This window comes from Eretmochelys imbricata, chromosome 25, assembly GCF_965152235.1.
Source record: "Eretmochelys imbricata isolate rEreImb1 chromosome 25, rEreImb1.hap1, whole genome shotgun sequence".
Lineage (NCBI taxonomy): Eukaryota > Metazoa > Chordata > Testudines > Cheloniidae > Eretmochelys > Eretmochelys imbricata.
In genome coordinates, this window is record NC_135596.1 from 5,212,036 (window position 1) to 5,238,880 (window position 26,845).

The 26,845-nt window shown below is 59.3% G+C and overlaps 1 protein-coding gene across 1 annotated transcript in view; it reads left to right on the top strand.

Annotated features, from left to right (window-relative positions):
- UNC13A (unc-13 homolog A) overlaps window positions 1–18,403 on the top strand; it is an 88,315-nt gene extending 69,912 nt beyond the window's left edge. The window contains exons 37-46 of the mRNA XM_077805458.1: window positions 601–606; window positions 3,662–3,700; window positions 5,508–5,537; window positions 7,835–7,891; window positions 8,354–8,434; window positions 8,785–8,932; window positions 10,662–10,718; window positions 16,189–16,281; window positions 16,629–16,788; window positions 18,115–18,403. Of these exons, the coding sequence (XP_077661584.1) occupies window positions 601–606; window positions 3,662–3,700; window positions 5,508–5,537; window positions 7,835–7,891; window positions 8,354–8,434; window positions 8,785–8,932; window positions 10,662–10,718; window positions 16,189–16,281; window positions 16,629–16,788; window positions 18,115–18,403 (960 nt within the window). The remainder of the gene's footprint in view (window positions 1–600; window positions 607–3,661; window positions 3,701–5,507; window positions 5,538–7,834; window positions 7,892–8,353; window positions 8,435–8,784; window positions 8,933–10,661; window positions 10,719–16,188; window positions 16,282–16,628; window positions 16,789–18,114) is intronic.
- The last annotated feature ends 8,442 nt before the right edge of the window (window positions 18,404–26,845 follow it).

Sequence of the window (26,845 nt, forward strand, 5' to 3'; positions counted from 1 at the left end):
TCCCCATTGCACTTTCACTTGGATCTCAAATTCTTCACGTCCTGACCACACCTTGCGTAGCATTGCCGTGCGCTGCTAAACAGCTGCCGTGCTGCATTCCAGCACTGAGTGAGCCCTGCATGGCGATGGTCGTTTAAGACAAGTGTTGGGCATTTTTAGAATGAAAGGTGGTGATTCAGCCATTGTTAGTTACAGCTTCTGAGCAGTAGAGAAGGATTTTGCCCATGGCCACAGGCTTATCTCCTTGGGGAGCAGGGGGTTCTGCCTTTGGCACCATTGATTCAAAAGGCCTCACAGGGGGTTAGATTGCTTGGTGTTTTCCTTTGTTCATAGATCTTTATTGTGAGGTTGAGAACATCCCCTTCACCAGGGATCCCCCCTCACCAGAGTCCCCGTCACCGGGGATCCCCCCAGCTCAGCCCCTTGCGCCCTGGAGCTCTGGGTCTGCCGGGGGTTATTCCTGGGGGTGCATGGGGGCAGTGGGCCCGGTGGTGGTGGTGAGGCTGGCCAGGGGGGACAGGGGAGGCAGGAAGGCAGGCGGGCATGACACTCATGTGACGGTTGTTCTCTCCAATTGTTCCGCTCCCCTCACAATGGCAGATGATTGTAAGTACGGCAGCTCCCTGTCTGTCTGTCTGTCTGTCTGCTGTGTGTCGGTTCCGATCTCAGCCGGTTATTGTCTTGTGTGGCTGCCCACGCCCCCTCCCCGCCCCCGCTCCGCTCCCTCCCCGAGTGACCCCACCTCTGTCCCCCCCGTTGCTCAGCTGCTCCTCATCCACCGCCTGTGCCCCGATCTGTAGGGCGAGCCTGTCTCCCAGGGGCCAGGCAGCGCCGCGGAAACTCACCGTGGCTGGGTCCGGTCGGGGGACAATGTGGGGGGGAGAAGGGGGTGGAAGGAAGAGATGTGGAGTCCTTTTAGGGACAGCTCCCTCAGACCGGCTGGTGCCCTAGTATTGGAGGCCAAGGTGGGACCTGCATTCTCGTGCCCGCACGCCCCTTGGCGGGGGCTTTGGGGGCTTTCTTTCCTGTGTGCTGCATTGGGGCTTAGTGGCTGGTTCCCTCCCTGGCCCAAGCAGCCCAGCAACAGCCCATCTTTATTTAAGGGTCTGTCCTGCAACTCCTAACAAAGAGCCCTTTCCTTCCTCTTCTGGGTCTTGGCGTGACGCCCGTTTGGTGACACTCCGGAAGCCCAGCACTCTCAGCTAGCAACCCGTGTCTCTGGTCTCTGTCTTTTAGGAGAAGTGGGTGAATCTGGGGACTGGGGCGATGCAGAGAGGGCTGGGGGGGGACCTTGAACCTGGGGGGCCCCGGGCACTGCAGGGTTGCAGTCCAGCTGGTGTTTAGAGCAGCACAGAGTGGGATGGGGTGTGGGGAGCGGCTGTGTGAAATCCCTCTGTGTTTCCTGGCCCAGGGTGTGTGGGGAAGGCAAAAGAGTAGCAGCGTGTTTCAATAGCTAGCAAACCAGGCTCTGCTGCTTAGTTCTGCCAGGCTGGCCCAGGCCTAGGTTTCTGCTCAGAGCGTGGGAGTGAGAACCAGGCTTTCCTGGCAGCTCTTCCCCGCTCTGCCACTGGCTGTCCGTTTGGCCTTGGGCAAGACACTGCCCCTCCCCGTGCCTCGGTTTCCCTAGGTGGGTGATGAGACTGAGCTGCGTCTGAATGGAAACGCAAGGCCCCTCCTAGGGGTTATTACTGAACGAAGGATCACGGAGCATGAATCAAGTGCGCTTAAATAGGTGCCCTACATGCATTTGTACTTTGAGCAGCTGTTCACAAGGCCCAGCACCTCGCTTTTCTGTCATCGGAGCCTGTTCAAAGGGCACTGTCAGTTCTTCCATTTCACAGGCAATGGCCTCACGTGTTTAGAACAGGGGACTTGGAGCCGGGACTCCTGGGTTCCATCCTCAGCTCTGCCGCTCGCTCAGTGCACAGCCCCGTCACATGGGGAAGTGGGAGCTGTAATGTAATGGTGGTGAGTGTACGGGGCTTGCTAGCGAGTCAGAAGAGCTACTAGCAAAGGCTGTGTTCAGTGTCAGGCATTTTAATTCCCTTCCTATTGGTTTGTGACTATACAGCTTTTTCGCCCGCCCTGTTGGCCACCTGCCATGCTGCATTCCCCCCTTCCCCCTTTTGTTTCCGCTGGAGTTTGAGACGCTTATTCAGGTTTAGTCCCTGCTGTGTGGGATCCGGCCCAGTTCGGGACACGGAGCCTAGTGCTCCCTGGCGAGGCAGCACCAGCGGGTGGAGACCCCTTGGCTTTTTTAGCGGTTCCTCCCGAATTGTGGCATTAGCCGTTCAGCTGCTGAGGAGACGGTGCCGGTGCTGGGCTGATCCTTCCCCCGACACTCCAGCTCTTTAAAGGGGATGCCCTTGTGTCCAAGCGACTCACCATCGTCCCTCTGGGGCTCGCCTTCGCTAGGGTAGGAAGACGAGCTTTGCATGCGATGGGTAGCATGGGTAGCTGGCTCGCTGAAGACCCCGAGTGGAGGCCCACAGGCGGTACCTGACCTACAGCGTGGCCTGCTTTCCGCTAGGGATCTCCAGAGAGAAGAACGCCTAGTGCAGGCAGCCTTCGGCTTGTGTCCCCTCCTCCCGGGCAGGCCGCTCAGGGCAGAGCGATGTGACCGCTGCTGCTTGGCTTCTCCAGCTCCCCCCACCTGTCTGTACAGCAGTGGATTCCCAGGCCCCCATCCTGCCTGGGGATTTTTGTCCTTTCTGGATGCCCACCCACCCCCCATTCATCCCACTGCTGGCTCTCTGCTCCCCCAGCTCAGCTGTGGTGTCTTGCATAATCCCAGCCATGCTGTGAAACCCCTTTCGAAGGACACTCCTAAAGCTCCCCCCTTTGCTGGGAACGGGCATGCCCCCCCCCTTTACCAGCTGTGCCCACTGCCTCCTCTCCTCCTTTTTAGCTGGCTGTAAAAGCAGCATCACTCAACACTGTTGCCCTGCTGTCTCCAATGCCACGTTCACCTCCAGGGGTCCACAGTGGGAGAGGCCTAGCGGGCAGGTGGGATGTGCCCCCCGATCCACTCCGCCCGCAGACCCGTCAGCCTCCCCGAGCAGCAGGGGGCGGGGCGGAGTCTGGCACCTGGGGCCTGACCTCGTGCCGCGAATCCCTCAGAGTTAGGAGCCTGACCGCCTTATGGCCAAGTGACGTGCAAGGTATTGTCACTGCAGGGAAGGGCCCCTTTGGGCAGACACCAGCTGGGCTCCCAGGGCAGGGGCCTGGCCCATTTCAAGGCCAATCCGCGCCCATCCGGCCAAGGTTTTGGGGGCGAGAATGCGCAGCCGCCCTGCCAAGCTGCCTGGGATTCAACGAGTGCTAGGCTTCCCCTGCGGATTGCCAGTGAGGTGCCTGAGCCCCCCTACACACACACACAGACACACCCCCACCATCACGGTCATAGGTGAGGACTGAGACTAGCCCAGGACGGGAAGGTTGCGAGAGGCAGCCATACCGCCTCCTATGGCAGTCCCCCCCCTTTTGCATCCCCAGCTGCCAAAGTCCCCCAGTCTGCAAGGGAAGGAGGATGTGGGGAGCGTGGGGGGGGGGGTCAGTTAGTGCATCCTTCCCCTCCAGCGAATGATCACACACAAACACACACCCCGGCACACTCACACCTCTCTGGACCGCTGATCGACTTCTGACGTTGTTTCTGCAGGGGACGCTCTTGAGAAAACACGGCAAGGGGACAGAGAAGGTAACTAGCCCTCTGGCTTCTTTGACTGTCTGTGCTAGCCATGTATTGTCCCCCACCCCCCACTCAAGTCAATCTGCTAGCCCTGCTCAGTACAGCGAGCAGAGACAGACCCGGCTGCCTATTGCCTGGGGACCCGGGTGTCGTGCTTCACATGTTGTGTCGTCTGGATGTGCACTGTGTGTGTGTGTTGTCGTACAGAGGTGTAGTTGTGTGTTGTGTTGTCTGGGTCTGTGTTGCCCGGGGATGTATGTGTGCATGAGCAGTTACACATGTAGGTGTTTAGCCGGGGGGGGGGGGGGGTTTGTGGTGCGTCTGTGTATATTGGGAGTGCTGGGGATACCCATGCATGTGGCGTCCAGGCTGGGGAGGCGGTGTCTTGCCCGTGGCCTGGGGAGACTGGCGGCCGGGAGCTGGAGCAGAGCAGGTGCGTGCCGGGAACTGGGTCTGCTGCAGGTCAGATGAGCCGCAGTGGGGACGGCCCAGCCGCGGCTCTAGCAGGCCCTCGAGGACGGTTTGCCAGGAATGAGCAGCAAGGCGTCTGCATGGCTGTACCACAGCCCAGCCCTACCCTTCCTGTGGATTTAATGGTCTGGCCCCTATGATTAGAGAGGGGACAGAGCCGCCCGCCCATGGCCCCAGGTAGCGGAGAATGAGGAACCCTGGTGCTTTGGGGGAAAGGCAGCAAAGCCCATCCTCTACAGAATGCCAGGGCTGGTGCACCTCCAGAGAGCCCGGCGGCACCCGCCCGGGCAGGGACCGATCTGCCGGCGTGGCAGGCAAGGCAATTGTGTGTGCGTGTGTGTGGCAGAGGAGCTATTTGATGCCATATTGAGGTGTGGGGGAGCCTTTCTGCTCCTGACGCCGGCTAGCCAGGGGCTGCTCCTGCAAAGTGGTCTGTACCGTCAAGGTGAGGCAGGCAGGAGTCCTGTGGGACTCCGCCGTGCACGGGAGCAGATGCCAAGAAGTGTCCACTCCAGGTGGGCACAGAAATCCAGGTCCTCCAAACCTGCCCACCTGCAGTGGGTTTTGTCTAAAGAGCAGCAACCCTGGCTAGCCAGCACCCTAGAGTGAGTGACAGAACCACTGCCCGTGGGCACAGCTCTTCGTTGGCTCTGTGGAGTGTCTGGAAACCTTCACCTGTGCTGTGGACAGAAGCAGCAGGAGGCCAGGACTCCTGGGCTCTGCCACTGATTTGCCATGTGATTTTGAGCAAGCCACTGCCTTGCTGTGTGCCTCAGTTTCCCCAGTAGTAAAACAAGGCTACAAGTAGTGAGAGGTTGGTGGATTAGTGCATTGTAAAGGGCTTGGAGACCCTGGAAGGGTATCATCATTCAGGAGCTTCCCCCTACTCATCCCAGGAAGGCAAAAGGAGCCCCATAATACCTGTGATGGGGATCAGAGTAGACTTCCTCCTGCAGCCGCCACCTGGGAAGGCAGGGAGAGCTCCCAGCACACTCTTGCAGGTGGAGCTGCATGAGAACTGGTGGACTCATCACAGGTATTTCCTGAAGTCTGCAAGCAGCCAGCGGAGCCATTTGTGGGGGTGGAACAAAGCTCAGCGAGCACAATGGGCCAGATCCTCTGCTGGTGTGCACCGGCGCCAACAAAAACAGCACCAATTTACCCCAGCAAAGAATTGGGCCCAACTCTTTCTGCACCCAGCTGGCCAGAGGAGCGGACCCGGGGTCCGATCCCGCTCGGGCTAGTGGGCTTGGCCCTGGTGAGGTGCTCCAGGGGGGCGGGTCCATCCTCGGCCGGGTCGGTTTGCTGATGGTGATAACTATATCCAATGCTGTTCTCTCTCCAGAGCAGGGTGAAGCTGCCCAGTCACACAGATGTAAGGAGACTCTTTGATTCTTAGCCTGCTCGGTTTTTGCTCTCTCTCTCCTCTGTGCCTCTTGCTGTTGTTTTCTCACCCCCTGCCCCACCCTGTGCTCCCCAGGGACTGTGTCTCGTCGATCTCGCTGCTGACTGGGGCTCAGTTCGCTGGCCTGCCTGCATGCGGGGGCACGGGCTGGGCTTTGAGGCCAGCACAAGAAGGGCTCCTGGCGGCCCTTCTGCTGACAAGGGCTATGGAACCATTCCTGACTGGGGCCGGGTGTGTAGGCAGGGCCCAGCAATCCAAACCCTGCAGAAGGGAGTGGGGCCTAGTGATTAGAGCAGGGGACTGGGGGTCAGGACACCTGGGTTCTTGCCTGGTTCTGGGAGGGACTAGGCCTAGTGGTTAGAGCAAGGGACTTGGGGTCAGGAGTCATTCCTGGCTTTGACTCACTGTGCGGCCACTTTCCGGCTGTGCCCTAGTCCGCCCCACTGTGGCGTGGGACAGGGCCCATTGCAGGGGCAGCTGGGTTTGTCGGTCACTGGTGGGAGCAAAGGGCTCCATGAGGCCCTGCGGTTGCAGCATTGCCGTTCCTTCAGCTGCTCCGTGGGGGGCCCTGCAGACGGTGAGCTGGGCCCGAGGGCAGTAACTTCGCCTTCCCACCCCACCACGGGCAGGCCGCAGCCTGATTCACCCCAGGCCTGGCTGGGCCGGGTTTCCTTCGTCGCAAGGGGCTGAGGGGAGCAGCCCTTTGAAAGGGGCACTGGGGGAAGGGTGACCTTTCCCCTGTGAGATACCCCTCCCCAAGGGGTGTCAGCTTTCACGAGCCCCAGCTCCGGTGAACCTGCCGACCAGCGCGTGGCCAAGGGGTGCCCTCTCCAAGGTGGCACTGCAGTAGCTGCCGGGCAGCGGGAACCCGGACAGCAGAACTGCTGTCAGGGAGGCTAGAAGGACGCTCAGAGGCGTGAGCATCATATGGCCACCGAGTGCCCCTTAGGGCTCCCCGGGGACCCAGGCTGGTCCCTGAAAGCTCAGCAAGCTGGACCTTCCTCCTCTAGGCTGGAACCTGTCACCTGTGTGTCGCCTCCCAGCTCCTGTGTGTCTCTGCCCGGTGTCACCCCTCTCTCGCTCCTTTCCTGTTAAAACATCCTCTCTTCTTTTGCTCTCTGGCTCATTTCTCTGTGGGGATGGAGGGGAGGGGGGAAGCAAGGTGGGTGTCAGACTGTCTCTCTGACCTCCCCTGCCCCCACCCTGAGCCCCACGGTTTGGTCCCAGGGGGTTAAGAGTGAACATTGGACTCATGCACGTCAGAATCAGGGCCCGGGGTGGGGATCCTGCGGCAGGAGGGAGCAGGGGTCAGATCTTGACTCAGACTTGCTGGGAGGCTGAAAGGCACCTTGTAGGCCAGTCGGAGCGGAAGGGGAGCAAGTGGCCCCAGCTCCCACTCTGCCCTGGGGAGCCATCCGGGGTGGGGGCTAGGGCTTGTCTCTTAGGTCCCCTTTGAAAATGCCAGCAGCAAACTGCAGGTCAGGGAGGGAAGGACTCCACCCCTCCTGCCCAGAGCCATTCCTGGGCAGTGCAGCCATCGGGGCCAGGTCACAAGGGCCTGCACGGGCCAAAGGGAGAGCAGCTGCTGCTTTGTAACCAGAGAGTCAGTCATGGCTTAGCTCTGGCTGGGGTTAGGCCAATGCACCCTCTGGGAGCTCCTCCCCAGAGTCACACAGCTGCAGTGGGAGTAGGAAGGGGAGCAGCCCTCATGAAGCCGGAACCGCGTGCAGTGGAGGGAAGTCAAGCACTTCCACTCTCCAAGCCCAGCGGGAGGAGGGGTGCTGCACCCATACCCCCGCAAATCATTTGGACTGATGCTCCGAGGGTGTTCATTAACATCAGCCTGCGTGAGTCACAAACATCTCCATGGCTATCCAGCAGGGGTTGGGGCCTGGGGACCCTGCCAGGCAGAGAGCTGCCAACTCGCTGCTTCCTTGGTACAAATATAGGGGAGTCCATTTTTTCACATGCCAGCTGGTCCGTCTGCCGGGTGGAGCCCCAGGCCCCTTGGTTGCTCAAGTGCGTCACGGCAGGGGGATCTGGTGAAATTAATTCAGGGAAACCCACAGGGCACTATTCGTACACACATCTCCCCGCCATTCTATACCCTAGTATTGTCCCTCCCCTGCACTGCCCTGCGATCCCCTGCCAGGCGGTCTCTCCTCCCAGCACTAGTGACTGGGGGTGGGCCCTGCGCGGTCAGCTAGCATGGGGAAGAATCGCTTTCAAGCCTCTTCGCCTTTTGTTCTCTTTCTTGTGCACTGCAGGGCACCCAGATGATCTTCAATGCAGCCAAGGAGCTGGGGCAGCTGTCCAAACTGAAGGTAAAAGGAATGGGACAGCGCCGGTATATTTAATCTCTGGGTGAGGCTGCTCCTCCCCAGAGGTCAATTAGCCAGTTATTGTAATGCTGGAATATAAGCAGTAGCACCTGGAAGTCTCTTTAGCTTGTCAGAGACATCGTTAATATAAAGCAAGAAACCAGGCTAATTAAGGGGAGGGATAGCTCCGTGGTTTGAGTTATTGGCCTGCTAAACCCAGGGTTGAGCTCAATCTTTGAGGAGGCCATTTAGGGATCTGGGGCAAAAATTGGGGATTGGACTAGATGACCTCCTGAGGTCCCTTCCAACCCTGATATTCTATGATCCTATGAAAAGGACCTGGTATAGTAACTGAGAGACATCAGGCACCTGTCACCCCAGCTTGGCGGGGGGGAGGCAGGTGCACCATCCTGGGAACTGGCATGGTACAGCCCTGGCTCTTACTGAGTGACTTGCTGGTTTCAGGACCACATGGTGCGCGAGGAGGCCAAGAGCCTGACCCCCAAGCAGTGTGCCGTGGTGGAGCTGGCCCTGGACACCATCAAGGTAAATCCGTGCCGTCTCCCCTGCACCTGGTCGGCTGCCTGCCCACCTTTCCCTCCTGCTAAAGGGTGGGATAAATGCAGTCTGTCGAAGCCCCCCTTCTCTGGGAGTGGAGACAGAAGAGGTGTCCGCACCATCCAGCCAGGGAACTGCAGCAGGATTCCCCATCCGCCCACGACAGCACCATGGCACGAGCGAGAAGCGGAGACCTCCCTGCTGGGATATCCTGGGACTGTGCCCGCAGCAGATTGCCCACCATGCTGGCTCCTTGGGTAGCTGTCCAGCCATGCCCACCATTCCCTGAACCCCCACATGGCTCCCTTCTCACCCGGTCTCCTCTGTCTCCCCCTCAGCAATATTTCCATGCCGGAGGAGTGGGGCTGAAGAAGACCTTCCTGGAGAAGAGCCCCGACCTGCAATCACTGCGCTATGCCCTGTCTCTGTACACGCAGGCCACCGACCTGCTCATCAAAACCTTCGTGCAGACTCAGTCATCTCAGGGTAAGAGACCCCACGGCCCCCTTTGCGCAGCCCCCGCCAAGGGCTGCCACAGCCGCTGCGCCCACTTGTTTGACTGGTATCCTGGGTACGTCCACCTAATGTCCTGGGTGCATCCAGGATGGGGGCACCGGCCCAGCCCAGCGAACCCCACTCGGCGTGCTGGGCATGTCTGTGGGGAGGGCACCTGCTGGGGGTGTATCCTGCTGTTCCTCGGGTAGCAGTGAAACAGGACTCTAACCCCAGTGGGGCATCAGCCCTTCCGCTGCCCTGCCTGGGTGCTGGAGAGTTGGTGGGCAGGGGGCATTGGTGGTGGGGCCCTGGCACTGCTAGGGAAAGGGGCCGAGAGCCCCCAGGCCAGCAGCCTGGCCCCTGTTATAACTGCTACATGCACCTATGGAGCACACGCAGCAGGGGAATCTGGGGTGCATGCAAAGGGATCCTGCAGGACGCCCAGGAATAGCAGCTGTGCTGGCTGCGTCCTGCACTCCCGGGCTCCAGGCCCAGGGGAGCCAACAGCCGGGGCATCGCTGGGGCAGGAGGGGGCCTTCCCAAGGTGGCCACTGGTTTTGGTGCCGCAGCTTTTGGAAGCTCAGCCTGGTGCCTGATTGTCAGAGGCACGGAGCCCCCCAGCTCCCTTTGACGTTACGGGCCACCAGCACCCCCAAAAATCAGGTTCCAGGTGCCTCCCTCCGGGTGCCCCAACTCACTGGCCACTTCCAAAAATGTTTAAATAAAATTCTCAGCGTGCCCCAGGAGCACTGGGGGATGGACCCCGTGTGCAGGGCCCAGCTTGGAAGGGGTTAACCCTCCACATGCCGCTCCCCGCAGGCCACAGCTGCCAGCACTGGTTCCTGCCTCGCATCCAGGCCTGTTCCTCTTCAGATTAGCACAGGGAGCTCCCCCTGGTCCGGACCACTGCGGGAGGGGAAACCGAGTCAGGGACTCTCCAGACAGCAGAAGGAATTACCCGGTTCAGTGCTGGACGGCGCAGGCAGACCCTCCAGTGTGTGCGCGTGGGCACCGGCCAGGCACTGCAGGGGTCGGGTGGAGCCCTGGCAGGCATAGTGGGGAGTTTGTCCTGTCTGTGCCTCCCGTCTGGTGGCCGAGCGGGGGGTGCAGAAGAGGCTGTGCTGGGAGATGGTAATGCTGCCCGCTCCCCCTTGGCAAGGGCCATGTACATCCACAGGGGTCTAGTGACTCGGTACTGGTGGTGGACTGTGGGATTCCACTGCTAGTGGGACAGGAGGCCACAGACCCACCCTCCCAATTGGTGCTAATTAGCCCCCAGCCGGCAGTAACAACCTGTATGAAAGCACCAGGGATCCTGGAGTAACAATGCAGCGAAAAAAGCCCCCTCCCAGGCAGTGCGATGCCCACGCCTGCTGGCAAATTCCACAGACCCTAAATCGCTGTTGTCCACGGGGGACCCCAGCTGACGCTGGCCCCAGATTGCTCAAACCATCCTCCTGGAAGCATCCAGCTCCCAGCACACCCCCCTTTTCCCCCCCGCTGTCTAACACAATGTCGCTGTAACGTCTTGTTTTGGATTCTCTAGCTGAAGCCGGCACCTGTCTGCGAGATCTGATCTCTTTCTCTGTTGTTTTTCCTCCCTATTTTTCAATGTTTCCCTTTGCCTTCCCTTACACGTGCTCTGTCTCTGTGTGTGTGTGTGTCTCTCTCTCTTTCTCTCTCTGTGTCTCTCTCTCTTTCTCGTTTACCTTTTTACTAGTCCATGGTGGAAAAGGTATTAGGTTTACCCTTAGTGAAGAAATTTATCCTGAGAAGGGTACGTCTAACACTTCCGAACCCTGATGCACCCGTCCTGAGCACCCCACCTCCAACCGGCCAGAGCTAGTAACAGTCCCTCCAACCCCGATCGGGGCGCAAAGGCCTGGAGAGCTGGGAGGATGGGGAGGGGGTGTCGTGTGGCTTACGGGGGGCCTGTTCATTCAGGGCTGGGGAATGCCTGCTCTAAAAGCGGCTGGGGATGGGGAGAGAGGAGGTGGTTGTGTCTTTCTTTCCAGTCAGACCCCTAACCTGCCTCGGCCCCACAAATGGGCACTTCTTCCCAATTCCTCTCCCCCCAAGTCATCCCTTCTTGGCCACTGGCTAGACTCCTAGGCCCAGAGGCTCCGAGGCACCTTACTCGATGAGAGTTGGCCTTCAGTCGGCACTTGCCCTATTGAAGTGGGCGGATTTGCCCACTAACTGAGGGCTACACCCAGCCCTGGTGTTTCTCACTGGCTCACTGCTGAGGTGGCCCCAGGGAGGGTCATTAACCACGGGAACAGCCTACCAAGGGATTCGCTTGGAGTCTGTACCCCTAGACTGGGGGTCTTTGGCTAAGATCTCTAGCTCAACCACAAGCTATGGGCTGGATGCAGGAATCCGTGGGTAACATTCTAAGGCCTGTGCTCTGATCACAGGGGTCTCTTTGGGCCTGTGTATCTAGGTCACTGGGCGTTGATCCCAGGGACCCAAGGGCTCGGTCTTATTCTGCCTCTGCCAGACCCCCTCTCCCACAGTGCAGGCATTCACAGCACTCACAAGTGGGTGGGAAATGACGGGGAGCCAGCCGAGGTTCCCCCCGCCCCCACGATGAGACGGCTGCAGCAAAGAGCCGAGAGCTCCCTCCCGCCGCTGAGCTGCTGAGCCTCAGCAAAGCAGCTGCCTGCCTCCAAACCTTTGGGGAGCCCGGGGCAGGGTGTGGGAGGTGGAAATCCGAGCCAGCCCAGCCTCGGCCTTTGAACACTGGGCTCCAAAGAGAGCCGAGGGGGCGCAGATGCGGCCAGCGGCTCACCAGCCTCACGGAGACTCTTACTAGCCTTGCTCCGGGTGCAAATAAGTCCTGCCCGCCTTAAGAGTGCATCCGAATGCGGGGGTGGGGCTGCCCCATCCCCTCGCCCCCCCTTCCCCCCCCATGCAGCTTGGCCCTGCCACTTGCATTCCAGCCCTCGTGTGTTGGTGCCATTCAGCCTGGTGCAGGGGTCACTGCGTTTTGTGTTTTCCATGCTTGCACTGAGCACAGAGATGATCACTCCTCCCTCCCTCGGTTTATGGACTGAGCGAGTCTCAGCATGTGACTCCGGGGGGATATTGTTTTAGTTTGGTGCAGCTCTGGAGGGAAAAGAAAAAGAGACATGAGTTTAGCCACGCAGGGGCCAAAGGCTATGGATCCAGAGAGGTTTCCCCCTCACCCCAGCCCCCCCCACCCCCTTTGGAGCAGCAGTGGGGCCCGGTCCCATCACCTCCACCTTTGAGATGGAGCTGTATGCACCAGCCACCTCCCGTACACTACAGTCATTTGAATCCAGCCGCTTCAGTACGGCAGAACAAACCTCTGCACTACAGGAGGATCTCTGGTAGCCATTAGCAGTAGTAGGCTGTTATCCTCTACCACACACCCATTAGGCTACAGGTCCCAGTGCACACACTGGGTATATGGGCAACATGGCTGCATGGGATAGAGGCTGAGACTTTGACCCCTTCCCCAACAAGGGGGGGGCCTTCAGTGCGGACCCCCGCACATGCCCCCTCAAAGGCTGTCTCACTGCTCCCCTCTTTCTGGTGCCCCCTGTCACGGACTCCCTGGGCGATGCTCTGGAATTGCTCCCTATGAAGCCGGGCAAGACTCTGGGGAAGTCTCCTCTCTGGGAGCAGCCTGTCTGCAGGACACACAGCTCACACGGCTTCCACCTTCCTGGGTCTCACCTTGGAGCATTCAGCATCCTCTGCCCCTCCGTGCGCTTCCCACAGCGAGTCCGCTCAGGCGCGGCTCCTGGGGAAGCCAGAGGGTCCTGCACCCCAACTTCACAGTCAGACGTGACTCTCAGCCAGCCAGTAAAACAGAGGTTTATTAAACCACAGGAACATGGTCTAAAACAGAGCTTGTAGGTGCAGAGAACAGGACCCCTCAGCTGGGTCCATTTTGGGAGGCAGTGAGCGAGACAACCCCGTCTGCCCTTCACTCCATGTCCCAGCCAGCCCCAAACTGAAACTCTCTCCAGCCCCTCCTCCTCTGGGCTTTGTCCCTTTCCCGGGCCAGGAGGTCACCTGATTCCTTTGTTCTCCAACCCTTTAGCTCTCACCTTGCAGTGGGGAAGAGCCCAGGCCATCAGTTGCCAGGAAACAGGGTGTCGGCCATTCTCTGTGTCCAGACCCCTGCACACACCTGCCCTCTAGGGCTCTGCAGTGATCATACACCCTTACCCCACCCCCTAGATACTTAAGAACTGCACAGGGGAAACTGAGGCACCCCCACACTATTCAGAAGAAACACTGAGAACAGTACCACTTCGTCACACCCTCCCCACCGAAAGTCACCAACCCGGGCAAGTCAGTAGAAGCCCAGGCATAATGCCCCCCTATCCAGCAGTAGCTCACCCTAATCCCTGGTGGGAGGGACCTTTGGGTGTCCTTCCCCATCCCCCGACTCAGAGCCCAGCCATGATTGGCTAAAAGCCGGCTGCTGGGGCTGGCGAGGGACTCCTGCTCTGCGATCCATGGTCTTTGCTCGTCCGACTCAAGCCCTGCACAAGAGGACGTTAGCCTTTCCTTCTCCGGCCGGGGCTGTTTTCCATGATGGTTTGGAAGATTCCGCCCACCCACCGTCTAAATGTCTTACCCCCACCCCCGCCCCCCACCCTCAGTTGGACTGAATTGCTCATCATGCACCTCCTCCCATCCTCTCTCCCCTCCCCGTCCCCCCACCTGCATGCAGAGCCCCAGGGAACCCTGTCTAGCCTGTGAACGGTCTTGCGGGTCAGGATTTGCCTGTGGGGTAAGGCGGGGTGGGGGGTCAGCCTTCAGGGGGTAGGATAGGGTGGGGGAGCTGGGGGCTGGGCTGGGGAGGTGCTGGTGGGCTCAGGTCACGTGGGCTTGTGCGCTGCTAGTCTGTGACTGTGGCATTCTGGCTATCAAGGAGACGCTGCTGCCAGAAATCAGGTGGGCTCTGGGCTGATGGCTCCAAGCAGGTCCCGGTGAAATATGATGGGCGGGGAGGCTCTGCGGAGCCCATAAGACTCTCCCCCCTGCTCCCCACAGTTCAGCAGAGCTGTCAGCGTCTTCCCCAGGCAGGGCACTCTGACTCCAGGGCTGCCTGGGTGTCCTTAGCGGGGCTCGCCCCTGGTAGCTCTCTGGGACAGGAGCCCCCCCCGTACCCGTGGGCAGCCTCCTCCACTCCTGGGCACCACGCAGCAGGTGGGGATGTAGCAGCCTCCCTCGCTGAGCCCAACCTGCCTGCTGCCAAAGTCGAGTCGCTTCCCAGGGACTCATTAGAAAAGAACAAAACGGGTGGTAATTGGCCATCACTCAGCCTCATGCACGGTCCTGCCCAGAGGCCCAGCCTCTGCCCCCGGATGGACTACAGGGTCTAAAGCCTGGCCGGGCCCGTCCCCAAAGCCATGAGCTGCCACCTGTGAATTATGGCTCAATAACTGAGCAATTTTGTTATTGCAATTAGCTTGGGCCCTGCCGTTCTCTACGGTTCATGGCGAAAAGAGCCATGAATCCCCCCTCCTGGCTCCTGCACGTCATTCCGAATGCATTGGCAGGGTGACGCTTCCTACGCGGGCTGGCCTGTCACAGGCGCAGGGCTGCCTGGGTGTCTGGAGCTGCACAGCAGAGCGGGGACGTTGGGAGGGGGGGGGTCAGGGCTCCTGGGTTCTAGGCCTGGTTCTGCCACGGCCTTGCTGGGTAGAACTTGGCCATGGCGCAGGCATTAGAGCTGCACCTAAACGTGCAACCCAAAAGCAGCCTCACGTTGTGCTAGGCACGATCCAGGCCCCGGGTTAGCCGGTGACACTCCACAAAGACACGCCGACCATGCGAGGGGAGAGCTCAGCTCCTCAAAGGGGCTGGGAGCTTGGCCCCTCAACCCCTTTGGGGCTGTAGGCCAAAGGGACTCTCGCAGGAGGGTGATGGAGCCAGGCCTAGGACCCTGAGCGCCTGCCTCCCAGCCTAGTCTTAGCCCACTAGGCCGCACTGTTTCTGGGCAGCTGTTTCCTCCTTTACTCAATAGAATCAGAGAATCTCGGGGTTGGAAGGGACCTCAGGAGGTATCTAGTCCCACCCCCTACTCAAAGCAGGACCTACCCCAACTAAATCACCCCAGCCAGGGCTTTGTCAAGCCTGACCTTAAAAACTTCTAAGGAAGGAGATTCCACCCCCCCCTCAGGTAACCCATTCCAGGGCTTCACCACCACAAGAAGGATGTGGATAAATTGGAGAGAGTCCAGCGAAGGGCAACAAAAATGATTAGGGGTCTGGAACACAGGACTTATGAGGAGAGGCTGAGGGAACTGGGATTGTTTAGTCTGCAGAAGAGAAGAATGAGGGGGGATTTGATAGCTGCTTTCAACTACCTGAGAGGTGGTTCCAGAGAGGATGGTTCTAGACTATTCTCAGTGGTGGAAGAGGACAGGACAAGGAGTAATGGTCTCAAGTTGCAGTGGGAGGTTTAGGTTGGATATTAGGAAAAACTTTTTCACTAGGAGGGTGGTGAAACACTGGAATGCGTTCCCTAGGGAGATGGTGGAATCCCCTTCCTTAGAGGTTTTTAAGGTCAGGCTTGACAAAGCCCTGGCTGGGATGATTTAATTGGGGATCGGTCCTGCTTTGAGCAGGGGTTTGGACTAGATGACCTCCTGAGGTCCCTTCCAACCCTGATATTCTATGATTCCTAATAAAACAGTGTTTCCTAATGTCCAACCTAGACCTTCCCCACCGCAGCTTGAGACCATTGCTCCTTGTTCTGTCATCAATGGGTAGTTGAAGGGTCTAAGGTGTCCGGGTCAGAGTCGAGCTCACTTAAACCAGTACAGAGCCAGTGCCGGCTCTGGAATTGCTCGATTGTCCCGGTGTGGGTGGAACACCAGGCCCATAGTGGGTGTAGTGCGTCTCAGGGGACCGCCCTAGGGAAGGGAAAGGGAACACTTTCCATGGGCCAGGGGGCAATGGGACAACCATCATGCTCCTTTCACCGGGGCCCTGCTCAGAGCAAGGGGAAAGCTGCAGCTGGCTCTCCACAGCCCCCGGGCCGTCTCATGCTGGCTCTGGGAAGGGAACAGGAAAACGCTGCTGAACATGTCGGGGGGGGCGGGGGGGGGACATCCGTGAGCAGTTGTCTCCTCTCTGCCTTTGAGGTGCTCAGCCCAAGCTGGTGACCTGATTCCTCCAGCAGGGTGGGCCCAACTTGGCCTGCCGTGTGTGCTTGGCTGGAGGGGGGGCTCACAGCTTGCCTTGCCATTGCGGCGCAGGATCTGGCGTGGATGACCCAGTCGGGGAGGTGTCGATCCACATAGAGCTCTTCACTCACCCTGGCACCGGGGAACACAAAGTCACCGTCAAAGGTTGGTGCCCGGCATGGGGCGTGCCCAGTGCTCTGAGCACAGGGAGGGAGGCAGGAGGCCAGGGATACCCTCCCGGCTCTTTGGGGACATGCACATGCCCAAACCCCTTCAATAGCCCTACCTGGCTGGCCCAGGATGTTGCCCTGCCGCCAGGGTTGTTGGGAGATGGGCAGGAGTGAGTCTCCTGTGGTCACAATGTTTCAGCAATTGAACTTTCGGTTGCCAAAGGCTAGGAGCAGCCAGCACTGCCTGGTCTGGGCTGCACTCTTCCCACCAGCCCTCCCAGTGCCCCCCATCCTCCCCATGGCCCCAAGCTACCAGCTGATGCACCCTTTCCTTTCTCGCAGTCGTGGCTGCTAATGACCTCAAGTGGCAAACATCGGGCATCTTCCGGCCCTTCATCGAGGTCAACATCATTGGGCCCCATCTCAGTGACAAGAAGAGGAAATTTGCCACCAAGTCCAAGAACAACAGCTGGGCCCCCAAATACAACGAAAGCTTCCAGTTGTGAGTGGCTTTGACACGGGTTTCAGTTGCCCCCCTCCGTCCATCATCTCTTATGAGCGAAGCAGGGCAGGGATTTGCAGTGGAAAATGAACTGCACGTGAGCGGTGGTGATTCAGTGATGTCTGTGTGTCTCTCTGAGTCAGCTGATGCACTGGGTGGGGAAAGCTGTTCAAAGTGCCACCTAGGGCTGGTCAAAAATGTTCCCTGTAAGATGATTTTTGATGGAGAATTGGGGTTTTGACTAAATGAAATTTTTCACAAAAAACGGTTGGGGGAGGGATAGCTCAGTGGCTTGAGCATTGGCCTGCTAGACCCAGTGTTGTGAGTTCAATCCTTGAGGGGGCCGTTTAGGGATCTGGGGCAAAAGTTGGGGCAGGGGGTTGGACTAGGTGACCTCCTGAGGTCCCTTCCAACCCTGAGATTCTTCATCTCCCATGATGCACTGTGGCCCGGGGTTCGCATGACGCACCACCGCCCATGGTACGCCATGGGAGATGGAGTCCAGGCGGGGAGCCACGCCTATAGAAGAGAATGGGTGCATGAACTACAGCTCCCATGAGGCACCACGGCTGGGGCTCCCATGAGGCTCTGCTTCCTTGCTCCAAGGAGGGGACCATGGGAGTTGTAGTCCAGCCGGGGAGCCCTGCCTGTAGAGGAAAATAGGAGCGCGAGGCACCTGAACTACAGCTCCCATGAGGCACTGCAGCACCATTTCCAAAGTCGAAAAAAATCGACCTTTTCTCCCCACCTTGCTCCACCATCGCTGGAGTCAGGCTGATCATGAAACGCCCCCTTCGCTATGAATTGCCAATATTTTCCCCCGGCGATTACTAGTTGCAATTAATGATTCAGCTGACGCTCTCCCGGCTGGTTCCTGGTAAGAGACGTTTAGCCCTGGGGTGGCAGGACGGTCACTGCATGGCTGGCCGCCTGGGCCTGCGATGGCAGCTGGAGCTCAGCTTCGGCGCCTCCAGCCTCTGGGAACCTCGCCCTGCGGCCAGCAGCGTTTTCCCTTCCCTCGGAGCCAGAGGTAGCCACGCTGGGCTGGGGCACCACCCCCACTGCCCAGGCAGCTGCTGTTGTAGCCCAGGGACCCAACAGCTGCCAGGGAGAGACAACCACCGGGGTCCCAGGGCCCTGCCCCTCCTGGGGGCCTGGGGTCCACGTTCCCGCCTGGGTAGGTTACCAGCGCCGCTCTGCAATCCCCCCGCCCAAGGCTGATTCCTGGGCAGCAACGCACCAGTGCCCAGGTGCACGCAGTGGCTGGCAAGCAGGACCCTGCGGGCGGGGCCGGTGACCGTGTCCGTCCCCTTCCCTCCCGCGCAGCACCCTGAGCAGTGAGACGGGCCCCGAGTGCTACGAGGTGCAGGTGTGCGTCAAGGACTACTGCTTCGCTCGGGAGGACCGCACGGTGGGCATCGCTGTGCTTCAGCTCAAGGACATCGTGCAGCGGGGCAGCTGTGCCTGCTGGCTGCCCCTGGGCCGGCGCATCCACATGGACGACACGGGCCTCACCGTCCTGCGCATCCTCTCTCAGCGCAACAACGACGAGGTGGCCAAGGAGTTCGTCAAGCTCAAGTCGGACACGCGCTCGGCCGAGGAAGGCAGCAGTTAAGGGCCTGAGCAGGTGTAGAACATCCCCAGCACCACCCCCGTCCTGTCCCTTTTCTACAGCATCCTCCAGCCACGTAAAAGCCATACAGGTCGTCCACAGCCCCACACCGGTTAGGGAAGGGAGCCCCCACTCCGGGCAGCCCTTGCCACAAGCAGGCGCCCACTTCCCAGTGCCAGGGATCAAAACAGACACTCTGTGCCCCTCCCTGCATCCCTGGGCTGCAGTTCAAGGGCACTGCCCTGGCTGCTGTGGGGCAGAGAAGATGCAGCCGCCCCAGGGAGCGCAAGCTGCCCTCGCTGCTGGCAGGGGTGGACTTATCGCCTCTTCCCAAACCTGTTTCTGTTGCGAAAGATGCTGGGAGAGGCAGAAGCCGAGGCCTGGAGCTGACCGTGAGGCAGGAGCGTTTGAACAAATGTGAGCCACTCAGTATGGCCGCAAGGTTGGCACATCGCTGCCCTCCACTTCCAAGGGAAGCAAGGCTCGATCCCCGCCCTTCCAGCCCCCACACTCGTCCCTGAGCTCCAGGAGAATTACCCTAGCTGGTAGCAGTATAGAGGATATGACACATGATTGAGTAGGTTGATTCCCTCCAGCAGGAGGCAGCATCACATGTCCAAATTGCCCTGTGGTTGTGACGGCAACGTCATTCAGCAATAGAGATGAGCCAGGCAGCAATGGGCACAGGGAGATTGAGCCGGGGCCTTAGTTCCTCCTCCAGGGCTACCTTCACAGAGCATGGTTGCTAAGGATACACACGGGCCAGCATCAGCCTGCTCCGGCTGGCGGCTCTGGGAGTCCACTGCCCCCCCACGCCAGAGCTTGCCACAAGCTGAGTCAGCAATAGCCAAGCCCTGTGCCGTATCCCCCAGGGCCTGTACAGTCCTGGGCAGGTGGCTCAGAGCATCTTAGTCTGAGGCCAGGCAGCAGGGCTGGGGCCGATCTTGTCCACCCAGGCCAGTGGCAGGAGAGTGCTAGCAGGAGAGCGGGGCAGGGGAGGGGGAGATGTGAACCAGGACCACTGACAGGTCCCTTCTACGGGGCCGCACACACGTGGGGTGGCATCATGCTAAGGAACCAGGATCCCAGCTCTACCCTCCCTCCCCGGCAGGCTCGGAGATGGCAGGAGGCCAGTGCCGCCGGGAAGAGGCAGGGCCTTGTGCTGTTAGGAAGGGGTCCCGCCCCCAGGTATAAATAGGATCCGGCCATGCAGCCGCAGCACCAGCGTCCCTCCCAGGCAGCGCCTGTGTTGGGACAGGGACATGCCATCTGCAGCACCTTTGCAAACACCATCTCCCCCCTCCCCGCAGGCAGCCCTTCCTGGGGGGCTGAAGCAGGGTAGGCTCCCTGGGAGAGGAGGAGCCGCAAAGGGGGGGGATGCCAGCCTGCGTGGGGGAGCCGGTGAGTAAAGGAAGGCTGGGTGGCGGGCGGTGGAGGTGGGAGGGAGTGAAAACATCGGAGTCGCAGCATGGGTGCAAGTGAGTTGATGCAGCAGGTGGGACAAGGGGAGGCACCCGAGGAGGCTGGGTCACTTTACAGGCTAAAAGGCAAAATATTTCTGCCACGGGGGAGAGTGGCACAGGCCCGTGATTCCTGCCTTGGGGGCGTGCTGAGGGCCCGGTGGTGCTGGGGTGGGTGCTCCCAGCCGGTAGGCAGCGGGACTCCCACACGGGCCCAGGGTGCTTGAAAAGCAGTGGGGCAAAGAGCGCTGCCCCTGTGCACATGCGCTGCACGATGGTCCTGGGGGCCCTAAACCTTCCTTTGCCCCCCACCTGGGAGAGCTCCCACCACCCCGGTCTGGCCGCAGGGGCGAGTGGAGTTCAGCAGCGGGGTCCGGGCTCAGCAGGGCTCCTGCCTGGTCCCCAGCGACGCGCTGCGAGCACAGGGGGAGGTCCGTGGGCTTTATCCATTCCCTGGCACAGCCTGAGCCCAGGTGTGCCAAGAACCCTCCTACCCGCTCTGCCTGGCTGGCCGCGCCTTGGCCCTGTGAGCGTGAATCCCCTCTCCCCAGGAGAGTGCCAACTCCGTCATTTTTCTGCAGGGACCGTGCCTCCCTCTTCCATGCCTCGCTGGCCATCGGGCGCCAGCTGGAAACGTAGAGCCCATCTCTTCCCGGCAGCCAGGAACCCGGGTACCTCGCGGGTAGGAGAGAGACCCCATCCCCACCTTCACTGCAGCTTCCAGCCCTTCCCGACACAGCCATGGGGCTGTGCCCATGGGCAGCACTGCCTGATTTAGCAGACCCGAGTGCATAGGGCCTATAGGCCAGGATGGGCTCAGCTGGTCCCTAAAGCCAGAGTCTTTGTCACAGCCCCACCATGTGGGGCAGCTGGATGGAGTGATGGCCGGACCCAGTGGAGAGCCCAGGGCGCGCAGTTGAGCCTGGGGGAAGGGGGTGCTCTGCGCACAGATGATTTGAGGCCCCAGGCAGAGCCTGCAGTCACCCCGCCCTTGCCACGGAAAGCCGAGAGCCTGGCCCAGCTCCGTGGGCAGCAGCTGCCCAGGAAGGCTGGATCCTGTAGCCAGAACAGCCTCACATCAGGCCAGAGGCAGAGCTCACCCTGCTCGGGGCCCGGGCTTGGTTCTGACCTCCAGCGTCTCGTACGCTCACTCCCGGCTGCCCCAGTGACTCACCAGCGCCCAGGCCCTGGTTATGCAGCGAGGGCTCTGGCCAGGTGCAGGAGCCATGCCCCGGCACCCGCTGACGAGGGGTCCGAGAGTCAGGAGGCTTGATTCAGACCAGGCACTGCGGGGCCCAGGCAGCGGGGCTAGGCCCAGGGTGGCAGGGGGAGGCCCAACCCTCTGCTCCTTGCGCCCGCACCGGCCTCTCATCCCCATACGGGGCAGGCAACCTCCTACCTCCCCGCAGGCAAAACGGGGGCACAGCAGCCTCCAGGCCCAGGCACCAGCTCCCCCCACCCTGCCCTGCCCGGTACCAGCCTTGGCAGCCGGGCGGCTGTGGATTGAGTTGCACCAGGGAGCTGTGCCCAGGGAGAGGGGATGGGAGGGCCTGGCCCCCGCCAACAGCTCTGTAAATATGTAAATAGCTGTAAATACAGATGGTTTTTCCGTGTTCTCTACCCGACTGCAACAGCTCCAAAGGGCTATCGCGTCAGACCACGGCCACATGGCACAGGGGACGGAGGTGCAGCCCTTGTAACCCTGTGCCCTGCTCTGCCATGCTCACTTGTCCATGGCAAAGGCAGCGCCTGGTCCCAGCCCCCTCCCCTTAGAGAGGAACCCCAAACCCAGGCAGCTGCCCCCAACTGTGTAAACACCCACCAGCCCTACCCCAAAGGAAACCCAGCAGCACCTTGGGAGCCTCCAAGAACAGCGTGGAGCTGCCCCAAGGTCCAGTGCAGGATCCTGGCTCTTCCCCTGGCCAGAAGCGGGTACCTGAGAGGAAGAGGCAAGAACCACTACTAGCCGCTGTGGGATAATCTGCCCCCCACCCCTTCCTGGCCTCTTAATAGCTAGGGAGTTTTAATACCCCCCCCCCAACCTCCATTAATAACTTGCTGCTCTTACTCTCCCTAGCACTGGCTGGTCACTCCTGAGCCAAGAGTGGCTGCCTCTGCTACCCCTAACTCATTTCAAGCCCAGCCCCATGCCGAGCAGAGAGGCTGGCAGCTGGGCCTCCCTGGCTGGACGCACCGGGGGGCTAGCAGAGGTAGGGCTGGTTTCAAGGCTAAAGGCCACGCTAATTTTGGCACCTAACATCCCTCCTCCCCTCCACAGCTGGACTTAGACATTACGCCTCCAGCTCCCTGGCACTGGTCTGGGACAGCTGGGCCCTCTGCAGTGTTGTATCACGGCCAGGAAGGAGCTCAGGTTTTCCAAGCTGCCAGACAGTCTCCCGGGGTAGGCACTGCCAGCAGGGCTCCCGGTGCAGCCTGGGGCTGGCATCGAAGTGGGGAGCTTGAGAGAAACTGGGGGAAGCTTGACCAAGGTCACAAGCCACGAGAGGCTGATTGGAAATGGTCCCTCTGCCCTGGCACAGACCCCTGAGTGCTTGAATCCCACAGCCAAAGAGATTTAACCTGGTCCAATCCTGCCCCAGCCTGATTGAATCCAGGCCCCATACGCACCCCTCAGCCCCTTTTAAGATATGTGGGGCACAGGAGGGCAGAGTGCCCACCACCACCAGCAGAATTCACAGGGCAGACACTGCTTCCCCCTATGCACAGCTGGTTTCTAAAGGTTGGGGTTAACACCACCCAGGGCCCCCAAGCAGTGCCAGGCAGGGCTGTAGTTTGCACAGTCCCATGGCTCAGGCAGGGGGAGCAAGCCCTGGAGCCCCCTTTCACACCAGGGCTTACGTTTTCCCACAGCAAAGCCAACAAACCATCTCCAGCTGAGGGGTGCAATGTCCTAGAACTAGCTCCTCTGCAACAGGCCCCCAGAGCGGCATCAAAGCAGAAGATGCGTTGGGTGTCAGGGGAAACGCAAGCAGCGGGAAAGGGACAGGGACAGGGAGCCTGGGTGGGAGCGGAAACGGGGCAGCGGGCACAGCCCTGCAGTGGCCGATCCATTCTAGTGCCTAGCACAGTACCCCACGGTGTGATGCAGCCTTGGCCCTGGCAAAGCAATACGAATGCCAGCAGGGCCCTGCTTAGGTGCAAGCCTTCCAGGGTAGCCTCGGCTCCAGGCCTTGCTTGGGCCTTTAAACAGCCAAGCTCCATGGAGCAGCAGGGCTGCAAAGAGCTTCAGGCCCTGGCCTGAAGAGAGCTGGACAAAGCAGCCATTTGCTTCATGGGGTTAGAGGGCAGGGACCCTGGGGGAGCTTGGAAACAAGGAGCTGGCAGGGCTGGGAGTGCACCCGCCCTGTACTCACAGGACTGGGGGCTCACTCCTGAGCCCTGTTTCTTAACAGCACAGCCCTGCTGTACCTGTCAGACCACGCAGGCCCCTGCTAGGCACAGGGTACGGCCAGGGCATTAGCAGCCCTCTAGCCAGTGTTGAGGTGGGGAGGAGCAGCTTCAGGGATTTGGCTCTACTCCCCCCTTTAAGAAGGGAGGCCCCGGCCCCATAAGGAGTTGAAGGCCAGGAGCAATAGGCTCCTTTCCCCACATAATGCAGGGGTAAGGGGCAGTGACCTAGCCCAGTACAGCAGCCTGAGCTCATGCCAAGTAGACAACATGCAAGCAAGGAGAGCCCCCAGGCATGCACGTAGGAACAGAGATTGACAATGGGTTTGCCGTGGCCTGGGGGACCATCTTAAGTGCTGCAGGGAGCTATGCAAAGAAACCCAGTGTGCTAGAGCAGGCAGAGTAGGGGCAGACCCAAGGGGGTGTAGAGCCCCAAGCACTGGGGGTAAATGTCAACCCTGGCTGACGTCAAAGTGGATGTTCTTTCTCCCTGGGAACGTCAACTCTGGTTAGGGATGCTGACCCTGAGCAGCTCCTGTCTCCACCCTCCCGCCTGTAGTCCTACAATGCCCTTTCCCAGACAGGGCGACCAGACCTCAGCCTCTCCCCTTTGCCCTCAACATCCAGTCCTTTTTGTAGTACGTGCCTGGGACCAAAGTGTTAGCTGCTCACACCTGTTTCAGTTCAATGTTTACACCCCTTTTCCAGCTCCTGCAGCGAGCAGCAATGCAGCCTCCTGCCCTGCCACCCAAAGGGCTGCAAAGACAGCAGCCCTGGCCGTTCCCCACCTCTCGCCCCTGCACTGACTGACCTCATCCCTGCCTGCAGCGCGGCGAGCTAGGCCCCCGCTGAGCCCCACGGCTCCTGGAACACAAGACCCGTTGCCTGGGCTCCCTCTCCAAAGCGCCCCTTCGAGAACTTCCGGTCGGCATGTGATTGAAACTCAAACAAAAGTAACTTCTGCTCCTGTAGCACATCTGTCAGCAAGGGCCCGTGTGTCTGTCCATACCTGAACGGGAGCAAACAATGGTAAACATGGATGCATGACAGTGAGATGTTTTGCACTATTTTGACTTTTTTGGGCTCTGTAAAATAATTTTATTATAACTGACATTAAAACGAAAAGCACACCCGGCCGCTGTGTCTGCCTCCCAAACTGTAACCCGCTGAGTACCATGGTATGTTGTGATGAAGTGGGACTGTTCTTAATGTTTCCTCTGAATAGTGTGGGGGTGCCTCAGTTTCCCCTAGGCAGTTCTTAAGTATCTAGGTGGTGGGATAAGGGTATGTGATCATTGCAGAGCCCTAGAGGGCAGGTGTGTGCAGGGGTCTGGACACAGAGAATGGCCGACACCCTGTTTCCTGGCAACTGATGGCCTGGGCCCTTCCCCCCTGCAAAGCGAGAGCTAAAGGGTTGGAGAACAAAGGAATCAGGTGACCTCCTGGCCCGGGAAAGGAACAAAGCCCAGAGGAGGAGGGGCTGGAGAGAGTTTCAGTTTGGGGCTGGCTGGGGACATGGAGTGAAGGGCAGATGGGATTGTCTGGCTCACTGCCCCCCCAAAATGGACCCAGCTGAGGGGTCCTGTTCTCTGCACCTGCAAGCTCTGTTTCAGACCATGTGCCTGTCGTCTAATAAACCTTCTGTGTTACTGGCTGGCTGAGAGTCCCGTCTGACTGCAGAGTTGGGGGCAGGACCCTCTGGCTTCCCCAGGAGCCCCGCATGAGCGGACTCGCTCTGGGAAGTGCACAGAGGGGCAGAGGATGCTGAATGCTCCGAGGTCAGACCCAGGAAGGTGGAAGCCGTGTGAGCTGAAGACAGGCTGCTCCCAGAGAGGCAACTGCCCCAGAGTCCTGACTGGCTTCATAGGGAGCAGTTCCAGAGCATCGCCCAGGGACTCCGTGACATATGTGCCCCCATTGTGTGCCCAAGCCCCAGAGGAGTGGAGTGACCCAGCAACAGAGTTTGCCTCTTAGCTCTCAAGCCATGGAGGCTCAGGCTTAACTTTACCCTTTCAGACAAGGGATTGAATGAGGAACCCAGTCTGACCATTTATACATATGAAATGATGGGGTCTAAATTAGCTGTTCCCACTCGAGAACAAGACCTTTCAGTGATTGTGAACGCATCCACTCAATGTGCAGCTGCCATCCAAAAAGCAAACAGAATGTTGGTAATTATTAGGAAAGGGACAGAAGACAAAATATCATGTTGCCTCTATATAAATCCATGGTACGTCCACATCTTGAATACTGCGTGCAGATGTGGTCACCCCATCTCAAAAAAGATGTATTGGAATTGGAAAAGGTTCAGAAAATGGCAACAAAAATGATTACGGGTATGGAACAGCAGCCATATGAAGAGAGATTAATAAGACTAGGACTTACCTGCTTGGAAAAGGGAGGACTAAGGTGGGATACAATAGGAGTCTATGAAATCATGACTTATGTGGAGAAAGTGTTATTTTCTCCTCATAACACATGAGCTAGGGGCCACCAAATGAAAGTTAGGCAGCAGGTTTAAAAGAAACGAAAGGAAGTGTTTCTTCACACAATGCACAACCTGTGGAACTCCTTGCCAGAGGATGTTGTAAACTCTGACAGGGTTAAAAAACCTACATGAGTTCATGGAGGACAGGTCCATCAATGGCTATTAGCCAGGATGGGCAGGGATGGTGTCCCTAGCCTCTGTTTGCCAGAAACTGGAAGGGGCAGCAGGGAATGGATCACTTGACGATTCCATGTTCTGTTCATTCCCTCTGGGGCACTGGGCTGGATAGACCATTGGTCTGACCCAGTATGGCTGTTCTTATGAATGTTTAAAGTCTCTGCCCAGATGTTCCCATCAGGGAAAAGCACCAGCCCAAACTCCTTGGGTGGCCATCACATCAGCCCCAGGAGGGCACAGCACACACCCCAGACCCATAAGCCCTGGACTCTCCCAAATCAGGGGACTCTACCAAGCTGATGTACAGGGGTAAGAGTATCCCTCTGTCATGAAGTCCCCGGGTGATGCTCTAGAACTGCTCCCCATGAAGCCAGTCAGGACTCTGGGGAAGTCTCCTTTCTGTGAGCAGCCTGTCTGCAGGACACACAGCTCACCCAGCTTCCACCTTCCTGGGTCCAACCTCAGAGCATTCAGCCTCCTCTGCCCCTCCGTGCGCTTCCCACAGCAAGTCTGCCCAGGCAGGCTCCTGGGGAAGCCAGAGGGTCCTGCACCCCAACTTCGCAGTCAGACGGGACTCTCAGCCAGCCAGTAAAACAGAAGGTTTATTAGACGACAGGCACATGGTCTAACACAGAGCTTGTAGGTGCAGAGAACTGGACCCCTCAGCTGGGTCCATTTTGGGGGCAGTGAGCCAGACAACACTGTCTGCACTTCACTCCATGTCCCCAGCCAGCCCCAAACTGAAACTCCCTCCAGCCCCCGCTCCCCTGGGCTTTGTCCCTTTCCCCGGGCCAGGAGGTCACCTGATTCCTTTGTTCTCCAACCCTTTAGCTCTCACCTTGCAGTGGGGAAGGGCCAGGCTATCAGTTGCCAGGAAACAGGGTGTCGGCCATTCTCTGTGTCCAGACTCCT